This window comes from Archocentrus centrarchus, chromosome 19 (assembly GCF_007364275.1).
Source record: "Archocentrus centrarchus isolate MPI-CPG fArcCen1 chromosome 19, fArcCen1, whole genome shotgun sequence".
Lineage (NCBI taxonomy): Eukaryota > Metazoa > Chordata > Actinopteri > Cichliformes > Cichlidae > Archocentrus > Archocentrus centrarchus.
The window spans coordinates 28,027,210-28,043,315 of NC_044364.1; the positions used below are offsets into that span (position 1 = coordinate 28,027,210).

The window sequence follows — 16,106 nt, forward strand, 5'->3', positions numbered from 1 at the left end:
AACTAATAACATTTGCCTGCTTTAATTTTCGGTATTTTTAAAAGTGTTTTTAAGTGGAAGAAGAAGGGTGGATTGAAGGATGTGTAAAAGCGGTTTTAAAATAATCCCCTGGTGCTCACCACACATTTGGAGTTTGTAATGCTCTGTTATTCTTTTCAGCCACCATCAGTCTGATGTTATCAGAACTGGGGTTTCATAATGAGTCATCAGTCAGCTAATATAGCCACAAAATAACTGATGAAAGCCTCATTTGCCTGAATAAACATAGGCTGTTTTGAATACAGTATATTCTCTCTATTAGCAATAATAATCTCAGCCTTGTCTGTGGCCGTTCTCATGCTGTGTATCCCATTGTTCCAGATTAGAACGGTATTGAACGAAGGATTAGCAGAGGAGCGAAAGAAGGACGAGGGCAGAGGTTAAAGGATCAAGACCCTCTTAGTGCTTACACAAACGTGCGTACCCTTTCACGGATTCAGCCGCTAATCTTAAAACTACTTAACCTTTTGCTAGAGGTGATGTTCTTTAAGCAGTTTTCTGGGAGCTAGCAGTGGTAGCAGTGACAGTTGAAGGTGACAGTTTCTGACCTCAGACCAACACGTCCAGCTTTAACTTGCATGTGTGACTGGAGAGGGTCCGTCCGCTGCTGTGTGCACGAGTACAAGTCTCTATTTCCTATGGCCAAGGGTCGCAGTGGTAGATGGCGTGTGAGACTCAGTGGATTTGACAGATAAACTCAGTGGGTATAACATGTGGTGAAGCATTTTGTTAGGTAGCAGTATGGCAACATATCTGTGGTGGAACAAATTCAGGAGCCTGTTTTTAAGAGTTCATGGCATAATTTCAGAAACCTGGTCATTTCTGGGCTTTTTCTGGCTTATATATTTGCTCTTGTGTTCCCTTCTCACTTTACCAGTCATCTGTATCCATGCAGATCATACATTCAACTAGGTACTTAAATAATGCCCACTGACAGGAAGTGCCAAAATGCCTTGCTTGTGGGATAATTGTTGATGAGTATGAGTATGAGGGCAAGGGAGCTTACCCAACTGCTCCTTGTGGTTAGGCCACTGCCTTGTATTGACATGGTTCAAGGCCGGCTGGAGCCACTAAGCAGGCACGACAAGTGTTATGTTTGATTAAGAAAACTTTATTGTAAAGAATGTGAGTAGTGGGAGGAGTGTGGACAGGATCAGGGGAGCTCTGCCAGAGAAGAGAGTGAGAGTTAATGCACTGTTCAGAGAGTGGTTGTCACTGGCTGGTACGTAAATGGAATCAGATTGAGTCTTACTTGGGAACGTTGGGAGGTAGAGCCTGGAGGGAATACTGAGCAGGCTTGTGGGCATCTGCGGGGAGCAGGTGGAGAGCGGGCAGGCTGGCTGGGTGTGGGTCGCAGATGTCTGGAGGTTCAGGTGGTGGAGAAGAGGCAGAGAGGAGAAGCTTGAGTCTTTACCAGATTCTTGATTCCAGATTCCAAGCGAAGCTTTTAGCTACAAGGAGCACAGGGAGTGAGAGGTGAGGACAAACCAGACTTCAAACAGGTTACAAACCGTGGGAGCCAAACAGTCACCACAGGTCAGGGCAGGCAACACCTGCCTGATGAATCAACCACCAACAGGCGAGGAGGGGCTGACCCAGACCGAGCGGCCCTGCCCTCAGGTGGAGACCGGAGAGTGAGCCAGCCCAGCAAATCCACCTGAGAAAACTGAAAGAAAAAAAATAGAAAAAGGAACACAAATCTCCAAACCGAGCCTGCCGAATCATAACATGAACCATAACATGTATGAAGGCTTGCTGCCATTGCTGTTTGTGTGTTTGGATACAGTAGGTGACTTACAGGCAAATTGTAGCACCTTAAGTAGAAGTGCTATATAAATGCTTTGTTTTAAAGCGACATATCAGCTTTTGGGTCTCAGGTTTATCGGCTCGGTTGGATTTCACAGACACAGATTCAGCATGAGCTGAAGTCTGATTTCTTTGCTCTACTTTGGTCCTCAGTCATTAAAACTTTGGCACCGTTCTCTTTGAGACATTAGAGAGAATCTTAGCCTCTTTTAGACGGACAAGTGAAAAAAATAACCTTAACTCTGCAGTTGCAGCTTCTCAGATATGAATATTTTCTCATTTCTACACCTGTTGTGACAGGACACTGAATGCCTCTGAGTTTGGACTCTTGGTCTGACAAAAGAGGATCAATATTATGCTGCAGTCACACAAGGAAAGCAGTGGTTGGAAACCACGGCACAACCAAAATGATTGTGTCCATGTTCAGTGAACTTGCAGTCTTGTTGCTGGTCTGTGACCAAGTCTGTGACGGTCAGTTGCCGTCTTCAGAGTGACTTTGGTGAATCAAGACGATTGATGAAAATAAAGGCAATAACACAGAGTCAACCTGCAATCAGTTTATGACTGAATGGGATCAAGTTGGCCGTTACTTTCAATGTCTTTGTGATTTGTGGCGATTAACTGTGATGAATTGGCGAAAATTACAAATTTGTTGCCATCTTCATCCACAAACATTAAACAGAAATTCATATTCATATTCATACCTACATCCAGAGTTCAGCCAGAACCTCGTAGAGACAGAAATAGAGACGCAGTTGCTGCAGGATGGAGATTGTAACTGCAGAATGATATGGGCACATGGCAACCTTGCTTGCATATAGAAATGTAATCAGTTGAGTCCAGTCGCCTGTTGCAAAGACTCAGACTGACTGCAAACCTTCACCAATCTGTCTAAGAGTGATCACAGTCAGTCTGAGGTGGAACATGAATCTCTGGAGACAGGTTGCCTCCCACTGGACAACCTAAGCAGTCACCTTGAGATCGACCAGTTGGTCACTGCAACTACGAAAAGAAAAAAACATTCAATGCAATTCCCAAATCACAAAGAAGTTGCGTTCCTATTTTTGCTCTAGTGTGACTGAGTCATGATTCATCACATTCTGACATTTTATGAGCTGATTGATTAGCCACCTGATTAAGAAAATAAAACTATAATCAGTTGATAATGAAGAAAAATTGTTTGCTGCAGCCACTGAATAACAGTTTCTTAAAGTATTGAATAAAGAACATATTTGGAATTTTTGGACCTTTAAAAATTGCTCGATTATTTGATTTTGTTTTTTCACTTCTCGTGAAATAAAAATGTCTGTTTACTGTAAAGTCACAGCCTCATTAAAACCTTTCCATTTATATAACTGTTAATATATGCGACATGATAAATGATAACTCATATATTCTCATTGTTTCAGCTCCAGAGTCATTATAATCTGATTGTGTCCTTTGTTCTCTTCCAGACTGGGCCCCACACCTCCCTCTGTGTTCCTGAGACTGTCATCCACCTCCAGCCCTGGCCTCAAGGCCAGCTGCTTTACCTGTGGAGCCTCCATCATATTTCATATTTTGCAGTTTCACAGTGAGCAGCAACACACCAGGTGCACTCCTTTTGGAGAAATCCCCAACACCCCCCGTCCCAGGACCCCAGGGACCGGACCCTAGGGACCGGCCCCTGTTATGTTTCATTGACCGATCTGTCCCAACCAGCGAATGACAAGTGGGCATCCGAGGGTGGGGCTTGCCTCAGTCTCTCATGATTGGCTGCTGGATGGAATTAAGGTGAATGGAACACATGCCCAAGGAGCAGGACTCTAACCCATCAGAGGGAGAAGAGAAACAGTGAGTCGGAATCTTTTTTAACATTATATAATTTAATGCCTCAGAAGCAAATTTTCCACTGCGTCTTATTCAAAAGGTTTTTGGAATTGCATCATCGTTTCATAATGGTTGCTAAAAGTAGGCAATAGTTGGGCCAAATCCTTCACGCCCATCGTCTCCTTCTCGACGTTGACTTTCCTGCGGCGAGTTCATCCCTGAGTGGAGCAGGCATCGTTTTTCATCGTTGCTACATGAAAGAGGTTTTCTGAAAAGGGAGTATTAATTTTTCAGGTTGTCTTATTTTTATTCTATACGTCTTTCTCATGGTGCTCTCTTCCACGACATCACCGTTTTCTCCCCTCCCCTCTCTTTCTGAGAAATCAGACCTGCAGCTGCTCCTGACCCTGATGTTCCTGCCCTCATTCAGCTTCTTCAGACTGGGTCTGTCCGATCCTGTTTAAGCCCCTTCTCATTAATGAAAACATAATATTAGTGGAATGGACTCTTTTCTCATAGTGCTAGAGGAAGAGGCCCCTCTGTATGAGACCTTTGGGTAGAGGAAGTAGTTATCTGTCAATATCAGGCTGCTTTGGATTTGAAAGAAGCCTTTAATTTAGAAAGCACCACAATTTCCTTCCATTTGAACTGTGAGAAGATGAAGGCAAAGACACATTGCTTTCACAGTTGTTTGAAGGTGTAATGACAGGTTGGTTTTGTGGTTTCAGAAAATAAGTGTGGGCCGCTTCACGAAAGCATTTTTTTAATCACGTCAGGTTTTTACTGGAGATTTTTTTCCTTTATTGCTGTGAACGAGTTGCTGAGGAAATAAACTGGACATAAAGCAGCGAGCTGCAAGTTTATTTGGTTTCTCCTCTGGAATGCAGTGCTGTCTATCCATCTAGATGTCAGCTTCAGCGTGCCTTGCATATAATCGCTGGTGGTCAGATTGCCAAAAAATACATCTGAAAAACTCCAAAGCAACACCTCTTTCCTCAAATCCAGTTATTAAAAAAGTAAATAAAATCCACAAATCTTTGCTGTGTGCAGCTTCATGTCATACCTATTTTTTTCTCCTGTCTACATCCATCAATTAAAGGGTGCAGCCAGCTAATTACAGCTCAGCTGAGTGGGATTCATTAGTGTTTACATCCTGCCACGTGGTCACGAGCATGAGGTCACGGGTAGCACGCTTCCTTTTGCACAGTGAGACAGTTGGTGGGGGGAGTTCAGTAGAAAGAAGAAAGCTCCTACATAAAACTTCTAACAGTTCTGCTGTATTTTAAAGAAGCCACACACTTCTACAGCAGTCAGATGGATAAATAGCACTTCATCTTTCACCTGCTCCATTTAGGGGTCACCACAGTGCATCCATCTCTTCTCAGTCACACCAACCCTCTGCATGTCCTCCTTTACTGCGTCCATCCATGTCCTCTGTGGTCGTCCACTATCCCTCCTGCACATGTGCAAAACATCTCAGCCTTGCCTCCCCGAGTTTGTCTCCAAACTGCTCAACCTGAAACGTCCCTCCGTCCCTCCCAATGAAAATTTTCACAACTTCAGCTCAGCCTCCTGTCTTCTTATGTCAGTAAATAAATAGCGCTACAGCCCAGAAAAATATGTGTATTTGATTTTTGGGGTTAACTCTCTCTTTAAAATATATCCATCCATCCTCTTCTGCTTATCCTGTTCAGGGTCGCAGGGGGGCTTGAGCCTATCCCAGCTGACACAGGGCGAGAGGCAGGGTACACCTGTACAGGTCACCAGCCTGTCGCAGGGCCAACACAGAGAGACAGACAACCATTCACACTCATGGGCAAAAAAATAGAGTGACCAATTAACCTAACCCCAGTAACTGCATGTCTTTGGACTGTGGGAGGAAACCCACACAGACACGGGGACAACACACAAACTCCAGGTTTGAATCCACTCCAAGGTGGGTTCAAACCTTCTAGCTGTGAGGCAGCAGCGCTAACCACCAAATTGGTGCATAATGTAGAAAAAAATCCTTTGGGTAAAACTCTAATGAAAACATTAAATCGTGCCAAAAAAACCCAAAAATAAACTTCCTCACAGATTTGTTGTCTTGTTTTCTTAAAGAAGTATTTGTATTTCCAGCATGTTGCATTTATATTTAGGGACCGAGCAGTAAGAGGATAAAGCCGGCGGCACGTGAAGGCGTCACTGGACACACGTATTAACGAACAGCATTTGAATTTAACTCGGGAACTTTTTCACTCTTTTGTCTCCACTTATATAAAACATGAGGTCATGTGTTAGTTACAGCATGGAAGGACTGGCTGCCTGCTACTCATAGTCAGATTCCTCTGTGTGAAGCCTAGACGGATTCCTCACATAGCACGGACACCTGTCAGGAGATTAACAGCTACACCGCTGGGGGACAGGGAAAGTCGGTGCCGCACTGGATGTCTTGCTTCATTTCACATGTTGGGGTGTAATAACTGAGTGTATCTCTGTTTACACCTGTACCTGCTGGCTGCAGTACCCTGCATGTCAGGGATAATTAAAAGCACAATGAATTAAGCTCTCGAGGCTATCGACTGGAATGGTTTCTGCTTAGAGTGGGTATCAGTGGTGTGCTCAGCATGACTGTGGATTTTATTAAACTTCTGCTCCTCCCTTCCGCGTGCTGTCATCCTGCTGTAGTGATCTGATCCAGCCCTTTAAAGCGATGCTATTGATACCAGAAGGCAGACGGAGAATACACCCTGCACCTAAAGCTCAGCTGATATGTCATCAGCCGTGTTCATCTGGTTTTATAAATAAATGTGCACAAATGTGATAATAAATATGTGTTCCACACATTAAATGTAATTCTCTGCAGTCTCTTTTGATGCTGTTTTGTGACACTTCTTGGAGCCGCTCCCCATTAACGGCACATTAAGATGCACGGATTCCTGTACGCGTCGGATTCTGTCTTGCATCACTCCTCCTGACATGTCACCACAGCTGATGCAAGACTGCTTGCGCTGTGTTGCATTAACAGTGGTAAAGGCTTGCACCATACAAGTGTTGTGTGGTTTCTTGTATCCAAGAAACTTTGTTCATGAGCCACATGAGGCCTGTTTTTGTCCTTTGCACTTATGTGAGATCCTCCCATCCATCATGCACAAGAGCAGATCGCAGCTCTCGGCTAATAGCTGGTGGTGCTCGTCTGCATGTGGAATTGTTGGCTTTCTCTGTGTACAATAAGTATTAAGTGCTCCTCTCAGCTGTAAATAACATAAGATGTCTCATACTAATTGTGTCATGGTGCAGGATGTGTGTCAGGGAATGCACTCAAACCTCAAACAGATCTTCTGTTCTTAATTTATACATGTACAGACAAATGGAGGCGACCTGTCGTGTGAAGGGAAACAATTACACGGACACTTTGAGAATATATAATATTCCAAAACATATACTGTGTGTCGAGCTGGAGCTGAAGCTTAATGATGTCAGGCCGATTATGAACGCAGTTTGGACATGCTGGCTGATGAGGCCCAGTCGGACTCAGCTGGTGTTTATATTCAGCAGATAAAGTCATGCAGTGTGTACAGATTTTAGCCTTAATTCTTAAGAATCAGAGCCAGACGTTCTCATTCAGATTTTTTTAAACACTGTTTAATAGTTGCAACTGGCAGCTGCGTTTTAAGCCGTCACTGTTGCCTGGAAGATGCCAAACAAACACAAGAAGAGAAATGGCGAGCAAATAAGTTTGTGACGTAGAAATATCCCTGCAGGTCACCCCCCCAGAACCACCACCCAGACAGTCTTGCACATTCTGATGATGCTATATACAAGCCCCATAAAGTTATGATAAAAATAAGAACAGCAGCTAGTTTTGGTGTGCTGAATGTCCTGTCAAGAACAGCGCAGGCAAAAATTGGATGTTTGTACAGGAACAAATCATGCTTCTCTTCTGCTGCTCATAAGATTGTTGTAATTTTGACTGCCCTCGATTAGAGTGATCTTGACAGAGAGCATGCTTCCCCCTCCACCTTAAAGCCTCTTGACTCTGTGTGTCCAGTGTGCTGCATTTTACAGTGGTATGTGGTATGTTTTGGCACCCCTGATAATTTCCATGATTTTCCTTTATAAATCATTGGTTGTTCAGATCAGCAGTTTCAGTTAAATATATCATACAGCAGACGAACACAGTGATATTTGAGAAGTGAAATGAAGTTTATAGGATTTACAGAAAGTCTGCAATAATTATTTAAACAAAATTAGGCAGGTGCATAAGTTTGGGCACCCTTGTCGTTTTATTGATTTGAATACCTTTAGCACTAATTATTGGAACACAAATTTGTTTTGTAAGCTTGTTGACCCTTGACCTGCATACACAGGTGAAGCCAAATATGACAAAGGGTTAAGGTGGGAAATTGTGAGTGTTTCTCCTCTTTGCATCTTCTCTGAAGAGCGGCAACATGGGAGCTGTTGGGGTGCCCAAACTTATGCACCTGCCTAATTTTTAATTATTGCACACTTTTTGGAAATCCTATAAACTTCATTTCACTTCTCAAATATCACTGTGTTCATCTGCTGTATGATATATTTAACTGAAACTGCTGATCCGAACAACCAATGATTTATAAAGGAAAATCACAAAAATTATCAGCGGTGCCCAAACTTTTGCATACCACTGTAGTGGACTGCTTTGAGGGATGCTTTTTGTGTCCTGTGCAAGAAACCTCTGCGGGGGGGTTTCTTGCTGTTAAAAGGGACTTTTTCCTTCTCACCATTGCTTGGTCACAGGAGATTGATTGCTAGTGTAGAGCACCTTGAGGTGACTGTTGTGGTTTGACTGTTGTGATCTTTGAGCATGTTTTCGTGCTGTTTCTTCTTCCTTGCGGTAAACTCATGCAGGTATGCTGCCGCACACTTCCTGTTCAAGCCCACCAATCACATTTCTACCTGTAACTGCTGTCATCAACGTCAGTCTATGCACCGTTTATTTGTTGAAGGAATGCTCTCGAGCATAACCGCACAGGTCGCATACCCATAATCCGTCACTCTCCATAGTCAAATACTTATGCAAACAGACACAAGCGCATACTATGAATTCCACTTAATTGTTATCTTTGTTCCCCCTTGGCCAGCCTGCTGTCTGTGTTGTCAGATTTTCTCACGTTGTCTTTGGTACAACTGAACACACAAACATTCAGTTCTTCCTTCCCCCTATAGATGAGGATGTCCTGCCATGCCCACGTTAAAGGCATTGTTATTCGCTCTCTTCCTATGGATTTTACGACGATTACTTCCTGTTCTTTTGTTTGTGGTTCCATAGTGTGGTGGTTTACGCATTTGCCTAACAAGTTAAAGATCTCCATTTTGATCCTGGGAGGAGACACAAATCTCTGTGTAAGGTATCAAATATGCAGAGCTACCTGCTGTGGCAGCCCCCTTCTGAAAAGGGAAGTCGCTTTAAACTTCCTCTTCCTTTGTTTTTGGGAATTTAAGAATTAAGTCAGCAGAGGTTGTATGTTTGAAGAGGAGGGATGGCAATGCACATATATTTTTAGCAGAGGATGAACACAAGTCAAGTATGGTCATTTATGAATCTGCTAAACATCAACCAATGTTCCTGAAGTTGATCTTAACATTGTAAGAAATAAATAAAGAATGTCTGGGTTCACATTATGTTGCAAGATCCTCCTAACATTTTAAATAAATTATTGAACACAGGATGAGGATTTTTATGCATTTTGATCATCCTCGCCTGTTTGAGATCAGTGCAGCCTCTCCTTTAAAGCACTTAAACCAGAGTTCATTTCACAATTACCCCCAGTGTGAGAGGCGGGTAACCCATTAAGGCCAGGTGGGCGGTAAACCTGAACTAATCAGACTAATTAACTGAAACACTGTCCGGTTTTATTTCTGGATTCGTAAAAGAAAGCTCCCCCTGCAGGTACTTTTAGCAGCTGTGAAAACTTCAAGCCAGAACTGCATTTGTGCTTTTTTTAAATTTGAGTTATAAAGTTGAGCTGTAATATCATGATTCCCGTAAATAAGTGCTGCAGATGACTGAAGCCCAGTTTTGTGTAAAATATGTGCTTCAAAATTGGCGAAGCACTGGAATTTCTGTCTCACATCATCATCTGCCCAGTACGAAACTGTGAGAACATTTAGTGAGATTTGGTTTGATTTGTGCATTGTGAGTCTTTATTACAGTTTCCATGTACATTAGTCTGGACTGTCAGTTGAATAGACAGACTTTAGTGCCGTTATATTTGCATGACAGATTAATCTTATTCGCCTTGTCAAATTTGCTAAATGAACTCGAGTTTTAGACATTAGGGAAAATCTTTCTGAAGCTGGACTGAGTAACATAAAAATGAAATGTTTTTAAAAGAAATGCTCACTTGACAGTATAAACATAAATGGTTTTGAAGTAGCCTAAACTTGGGAAATTTTATTAAAATATACTATAATGCATAGATTTAAAGTGCATGCCAGACACATGTAAATGTGGAAAAAAACAAAATCCAGCTACATTTAGTTGAATACTAAATGTCGCCCTTTAGTTTTAGTTCAGAATGTTTCAAGCTGTATATATTTGAGCATTTAACTACATGTTTATTATTGGTTATGTCTGGGTTACTGTAGAGTTATGGATTTAATCAGAGGGAGTTGTCTTGCTTTCACTCAGTGGTATACTACATCCCCTTCTTGCTCAGCCTGTAATTTCGAGAGTGGCGGGAACAAAGTGTCCATTAGCGCTGGATGTATAGGACGGGGAAGACCCAGCTGGTGGCCCGCAGCATGTAGGCGCAACAATAGGCGACTGTAGCCCTATAAACATAGGACAGGGGGCCTCTTTCAGCGTTTGTTATGGATATAATTCTCTGGACTATTCTGAGCCTCTTTGTGTTGTTCTGTCTAAGATGCACGAGCTTCAGAGCAGGCGCTTCTTAGTTTTCGATTAAAGGTTTGGTTCATCTAGATTAAAAAAAGCAACAAAGTCTGTCCAATCACAGGCAGAGTGTGGACGAAGAAGAATGAGTGTGGTTAGGACGGTTAAAATCGTTAAACATATATTTATAATATATTTATGAAAGTCCAGCCTCGCAGCCAGGCTAACATCTTAACTGTTTCCAAATGGATGAGCTTTCAAAATAAATAAATGTATAAATTGCTCCCTTACTCCATACAAAAGTTGTGAAATAAGCAGCACAACCCAAGAGAATGGGAATGTTATAAAGGGACTGTTTGTGTGTAATGGTGTGGCCGAGGCTCAGGCGGTAGAGCAGATCCAAGATCCAGAACTCCGAGTTGGCCCTGATGCATCCATCAAAAAGGAACATTTGAAGCCTAATTTTGAAAGTAGAGAGAGGGTCTGTCTCCTGAAGCCAAACTGGGAGCTGGTACCACAGGAGAGGAGCCTGATAGCTGAAGGCTCTGCCTCCCATTATGACATGTTGCTTCATTAACATGGTCTAGAGCACCAGATGTGCATTAATCCGCAGCTAAATATAGTTGACAACAAATGCACTCTCCAGCTGTCCAGCTGTTTTAGCTTTTTTTATAACACTTATTTTTTAAATGTACATGTTTTTAACGAAGGGGGACAGAGTAGATACGATACAGCATTCAGAGATTGACCTTTGACCTGTAATAATATAGACTGTAGTTCTATGTGACTGATGTTGACTGATGTTTGAGCCTTATTGAATCCTGCAGTATCAGTTACCTGACAGACCAGTAATACCTGTGAGAAACACCACGTTCATTGTCAGAGTCGCAAGTGGAGACACTGGCTGTGTTCCAGTCAGGGTAGTCTGGTAGTACTAAGTTCCACAGATAGGAGTGAAAGGGAGGGAGTGGCAGAGAGTATCCGTGTGGGTCAGCAGGCTAAACATAGCACGAGTGGACGAGACATCAGCGAGCAGGAGAGTGAGAAAAACAGACAGTGTCCGTGCATGAAGGCTGCGTACAGCTACATCTGCAGCTTTAGCTACAGCCGTTCCTCTGCCATGCATATTTTACAGTCCCACTGCTACGTCAGGTCAGCACTGTGTGTTTTTTCAGTGTCATCCTTTTGGCTCATATGCTTGTTTCTTCTCTTGTGTATTTGTTTTGGCCTGTGTGTCTTTTTAGTTGTGCAGCCTGCGTGCGTATTCAGCACCCTTGTCGAGCCACAAGGAATTCATTTGCTGCTCTTGAACGTCAGCTTAGGTTTTATACTGCGTTTGCTGCAGAGAATGTAGAGTATGTGCATGTGCATTGAGTTCTTGAGAGGCACAGTTTGCAGGACTCGCATATTTAGAACTGTGTTGCAGTCTGTATCGTCACCACAGTGTAAGAGCTGGGAATTGAAAAGTACTTTGGTATGCTTGTGCAGCACACGCTGTCCTGCCCGAACCTGCAAAAACTCAGATTCCATCAAAATATATTCAAACCTATGAACAAAAGCTCTTCTATGTGCTAAGTAGCCACCATCCTCCCCAGCTGTGTGAGAAAATAAAAAGACTTACAGCTTTTTTTTTTCTTTTTTGCCTGAATACTCAAATATATCAAATCTTTATAGCACTGCAACAAACCATCATAATAGATTAGATAGTTACAAATGAAGATGCAACATGCCACTGTGAATCTAAACAGCCCTAAAAGCTTTCAGAATGAACTACTTTTGTAAATATAGCATTTTCTTTGACATTATGTATCACACAGCAATTTTATTTTTCAGTCTGAGGTTAATGCATAGACTGTAAATAAAAGACACACATAGGATATGATCCATTAGTTTCTTGATTTCCACATTAACGCCTTGATTTTAACATTGCCACCTTGGTTTTTTTTTTTTTTTGGGGGGGGGGGGGGGGGTGTTTTGGATGAAAATGTGGGGAGCTGCTAGCTTGGTTAGCAAAATGCTTCCAAAGACAATATGGGTGCATCACACAGACAAAGACTCCTGCTAATTAGTTACAGTGGGTTATAGCCCAGTTTATCATAGCTTTCGCCCCTATAAGTAATTACTTCTGAAACATGAGCTTATCTACACACTTCATAGCTACTTAGAATAAGGTTAAAACTCACTCTACACAACCAATCCTCCAACATACAGCAGACTGAGTTACTTGGATACAGTTAGGATGTTGTTGTGTCACTGAGTGAAGGGTGAACTGTTGAGGACATTATTCTTATTTTAATGTAATGAAAAGTGTGTTTCTCTGCCCTTGTTGCTGCTGCTCCTCAGCTTCTCTCTGCTATTTAAGTGATCCAAGCTAAGGCTAGCTGCTCTGTTAAGATCCCAGTGACACAGGCCTGGAGGCCGTCTGGTGACCACCTTACAATCACTAGTTTCTAGGGAAAAGTCTTCCCCGACAGGTGCTGCACAGAAAACCTTCATACAATTGCTTCGGTTGCTAGGAGATTTCCGAGGATGCTCAGAGTTTTTATGGAAGGTGCTGATGGAGACGGATTGCCTTCAAAGTAAAAGTTGCACCTTTTGAAATGCACTGATTTCAGAAGTAAAGCAGAGTTTTTACTTTGAAGGGGAACGTTTTCCAAGTTTCTCTCACTGGCTGTTTGCAGACACTTCAGATGGATGCCCAAAGCTATATTTTTTTAGCTCCATGGGTGGTTGTGTTTTCAGATTTGTGTTATCATTTTACAATTAATCACTAATCATTACTGTGCCGATGGCTGTTGTGGCATCATACGTGAGAGCTCAGAATGTTGGGCTTGTGATGTGGCATCTTACGCTCTCTGTACAGAAATGCAGGGGTATAGTATAGTCTTTAGTGTAGAATTGAAGTATAGTTGTTATAGCAGGTGACAGAGACCTGATTAATGAGTATCTGTTGTCATCCTGTTTACTGATATTTCCATCTGCACTGAAATGCGGCTGCATTGGAAGACTGAGCTGTCACATAGCTGACAGTCTGAGGGTTGTCGCCTCCAGCGGCTCCGTGGAGTGATGTGGAAGCCAGTTGGCAGAGGGAGAGAGATTTACCTTTGAGTGGCAGTGAGTGAATCTTTCTGCTGCTGTGACAGCTTTAATTCTTTTTTTTTCACATCCTACTGACACTTAAACTGACATGTTTGCCCACAAAGTGAATGAAAAACAACTATCATTTTCAAAGAAGGCTCAGATTTCTTTCGTTATTACTTTGTAACGGGAGCTTATTGCCATTATATGTAGAAGTGTTGCTTCACAGGTGAGCATCATGTCCAGTTAATGCCACATGTCCTCCGTTCTCATGGCGAGAACATTATGCCATTTGTCCACTGAATAGTGTGAAGAAGATGCCCAACAGTCACGATAAATCAAGCTCTAACTCAATAGGAGCCTATTATATTATATTACTTTTGTATTCTGAAAAGGGCAAAAGGGAACCATATCTGAGAACAAGACAGTCCTGTAATTAAAGCCAGTTTAACTATGAAAGGCAGTTTAGAGCTGGAACAATTATAGCAACTTGTGAGCCTGACAGGTAATTATATTGTTGTGTTTCCCAGCTGGAGACAATGTTTGTGGTTGTGAAACCTAAAATCATGCTCTCTTATAGGAGAAAAGAAAAGCCTGTGCCTCACTCCCATGAAGCACTGAGTATTTCTTTTTCATTCATCTTTTTTCACTCTCTCTGTTTATACCCCACTCTGCATTTAATCATTAGTTATTATTAATCTCTGGCTCTCTCCCATAAGTTGTCTTTGTCCTGTCTCGCTCCCCTCACCCCCAAAGCAGTCGCGGCAGATGACCCCCCTCCCTGAGCCTGGTTCTGCTGGAGGTTTCTTCCTGTTAAAAGGGAGTTTTTCCTTCCCACTGTCACCAAGTGCTGCTCATAGGGGGACGTGTGATTGCTGAGGTTTCTCTTTAATATTGTGGGGTCTTTACCTACAATATGAAGCACATTATCATTTGTGTTTTCCTGTTTTTGTGACAGGGGGTCTAATAAAGTTGTTAAGTACTGTATGTTAACCCTGGTATCAGAATCTATATAATGCATCCCTACAGTCTATGGGTGGACCCTGCTTACCAAGCTGCTAACATTAGCTGATAAGTTGGAGCCCACCCACTTGTTCAATTATGGCTTCAAAAACCAAACTGGCAACAGCAATAAGCTAAAGTTGGGAAATTCAAGTATGCAAACCAGTGGCCAGGTCCATCGTTTATATATGATCTGAAGGAGATTTATCTCTCTGGATGCATGATCTGTTTCAGCAGCTAATCAGGGACAGTTTGCCATGACTGCCATTTGAACCCCGGGTATGTCATTTGAAAGGCAATGACTCTCATTAAAAACCCTTTCATAAGAGAAAAGGTAGCAGCAGAGGAAGGATCCTTCCACCCATTAATAAAGAGTGTACTCTAATACATCTTTGTCACAGACCAGATTTAACTTAGAGGCCTCTGTATTGTGGCTTAGAGTCCAGCAGAGCTGGAGCTCCATTTATTTATGAGTGTAATGGAGTCCTGCTCCCTCTCCTGGAGCTGGAGTTAAAGGGTCCTGGTGTGGGAGGAGAGCTGGAGGCTGTCAGAGAGCAAAGAGCTGGACTCTTGGGATTCTAAACACATCCAACACTTGCAGCCTGTACTGTACTCGCTTTTCATAACCCACCCCTCTTTGCTTTCATAACTCCCCTCCAGGCAGCCAGCTCTGCTTTACGTGCCTTCCATATGTGTCAGTGTGGCTGCAGGTGTGTGTGCACATCCTTGCTGTGAATGCGTGTTGTTTTTGGCTGTATGCTGACATCTCCACTCTTTGCAGTCTTTGTCTTTCCTCTGCTATTGTGGGGATTCCCCATGAGTGTTCTCATAATTGGACTGGTTTTGGGGGCCTTACTAGTATTCCCCACAAAGTCGTTTTCCTGCTGCTTGGATTCAGTTTGGGAGCACTGTCAGCTTTTACTGCCAAAATGCATCAATTTGCTGCAAGTAAAGCTGCCTTTTCCTTTGACATAAACTTTATGACTTAACTTTTAGTCTAGAGAGCTCAGTTACAACTGAAAATTAAAATTTATGGTGGCAAATTATGCTCCCATATCTTTACCTGATCTGAGTACCAGATGGTTGGCTGGTAAATGATACAGGGAGAAGTTTACACAAATACAGAGCCCTTTCTAAAAGTCGATTTACTGTCCTTATAGAGTTTTGCATGAATTCTACAGAAGGTTGCATTATCTCATCGTCACTTGATCTGCTGCTTATAGATCAAAACCTTGTCGTGTACCCCCCCCGTTATATCTGATTTTAACATGGAGACTTGAATTACTTGGAAAATGATATTTACATCTGGTATTGATTCCCATTAGGTTGCTCTTGAAGCTGGTTCATCTATAAACAGCAGACCATGTGTTTGCCAAAATGCAACCTCAAGAGCATCATCTGTTACCTGATGACATATGACAGAGCTTACCTGTATTTGTAACCAATGAGCTGTGGAACATATCTGCTGGTTACTCTGAGAGGTTTAGTCAGCAGGCTTCTCTGTGACCACATTGCT

General features: G+C 42.5%; 1 protein-coding gene across 2 annotated transcripts in view; it reads left to right on the forward strand.

The window, feature by feature from the left end:
• The window catches only part of LOC115797838 (thyroid hormone receptor alpha-B), a 162,818-nt gene that overhangs the window by 119,228 nt on the left and 27,484 nt on the right, over positions 1-16,106 (forward strand). For both annotated transcript variants that reach the window (XM_030754360.1, XM_030754359.1), the window contains one exon: positions 3,300-3,678. In XM_030754360.1, the coding sequence (XP_030610220.1) occupies positions 3,623-3,678 (56 nt within the window). In that variant the 5' untranslated portion in view covers positions 3,300-3,622. The remainder of the gene's footprint in view (positions 1-3,299; positions 3,679-16,106) is intronic.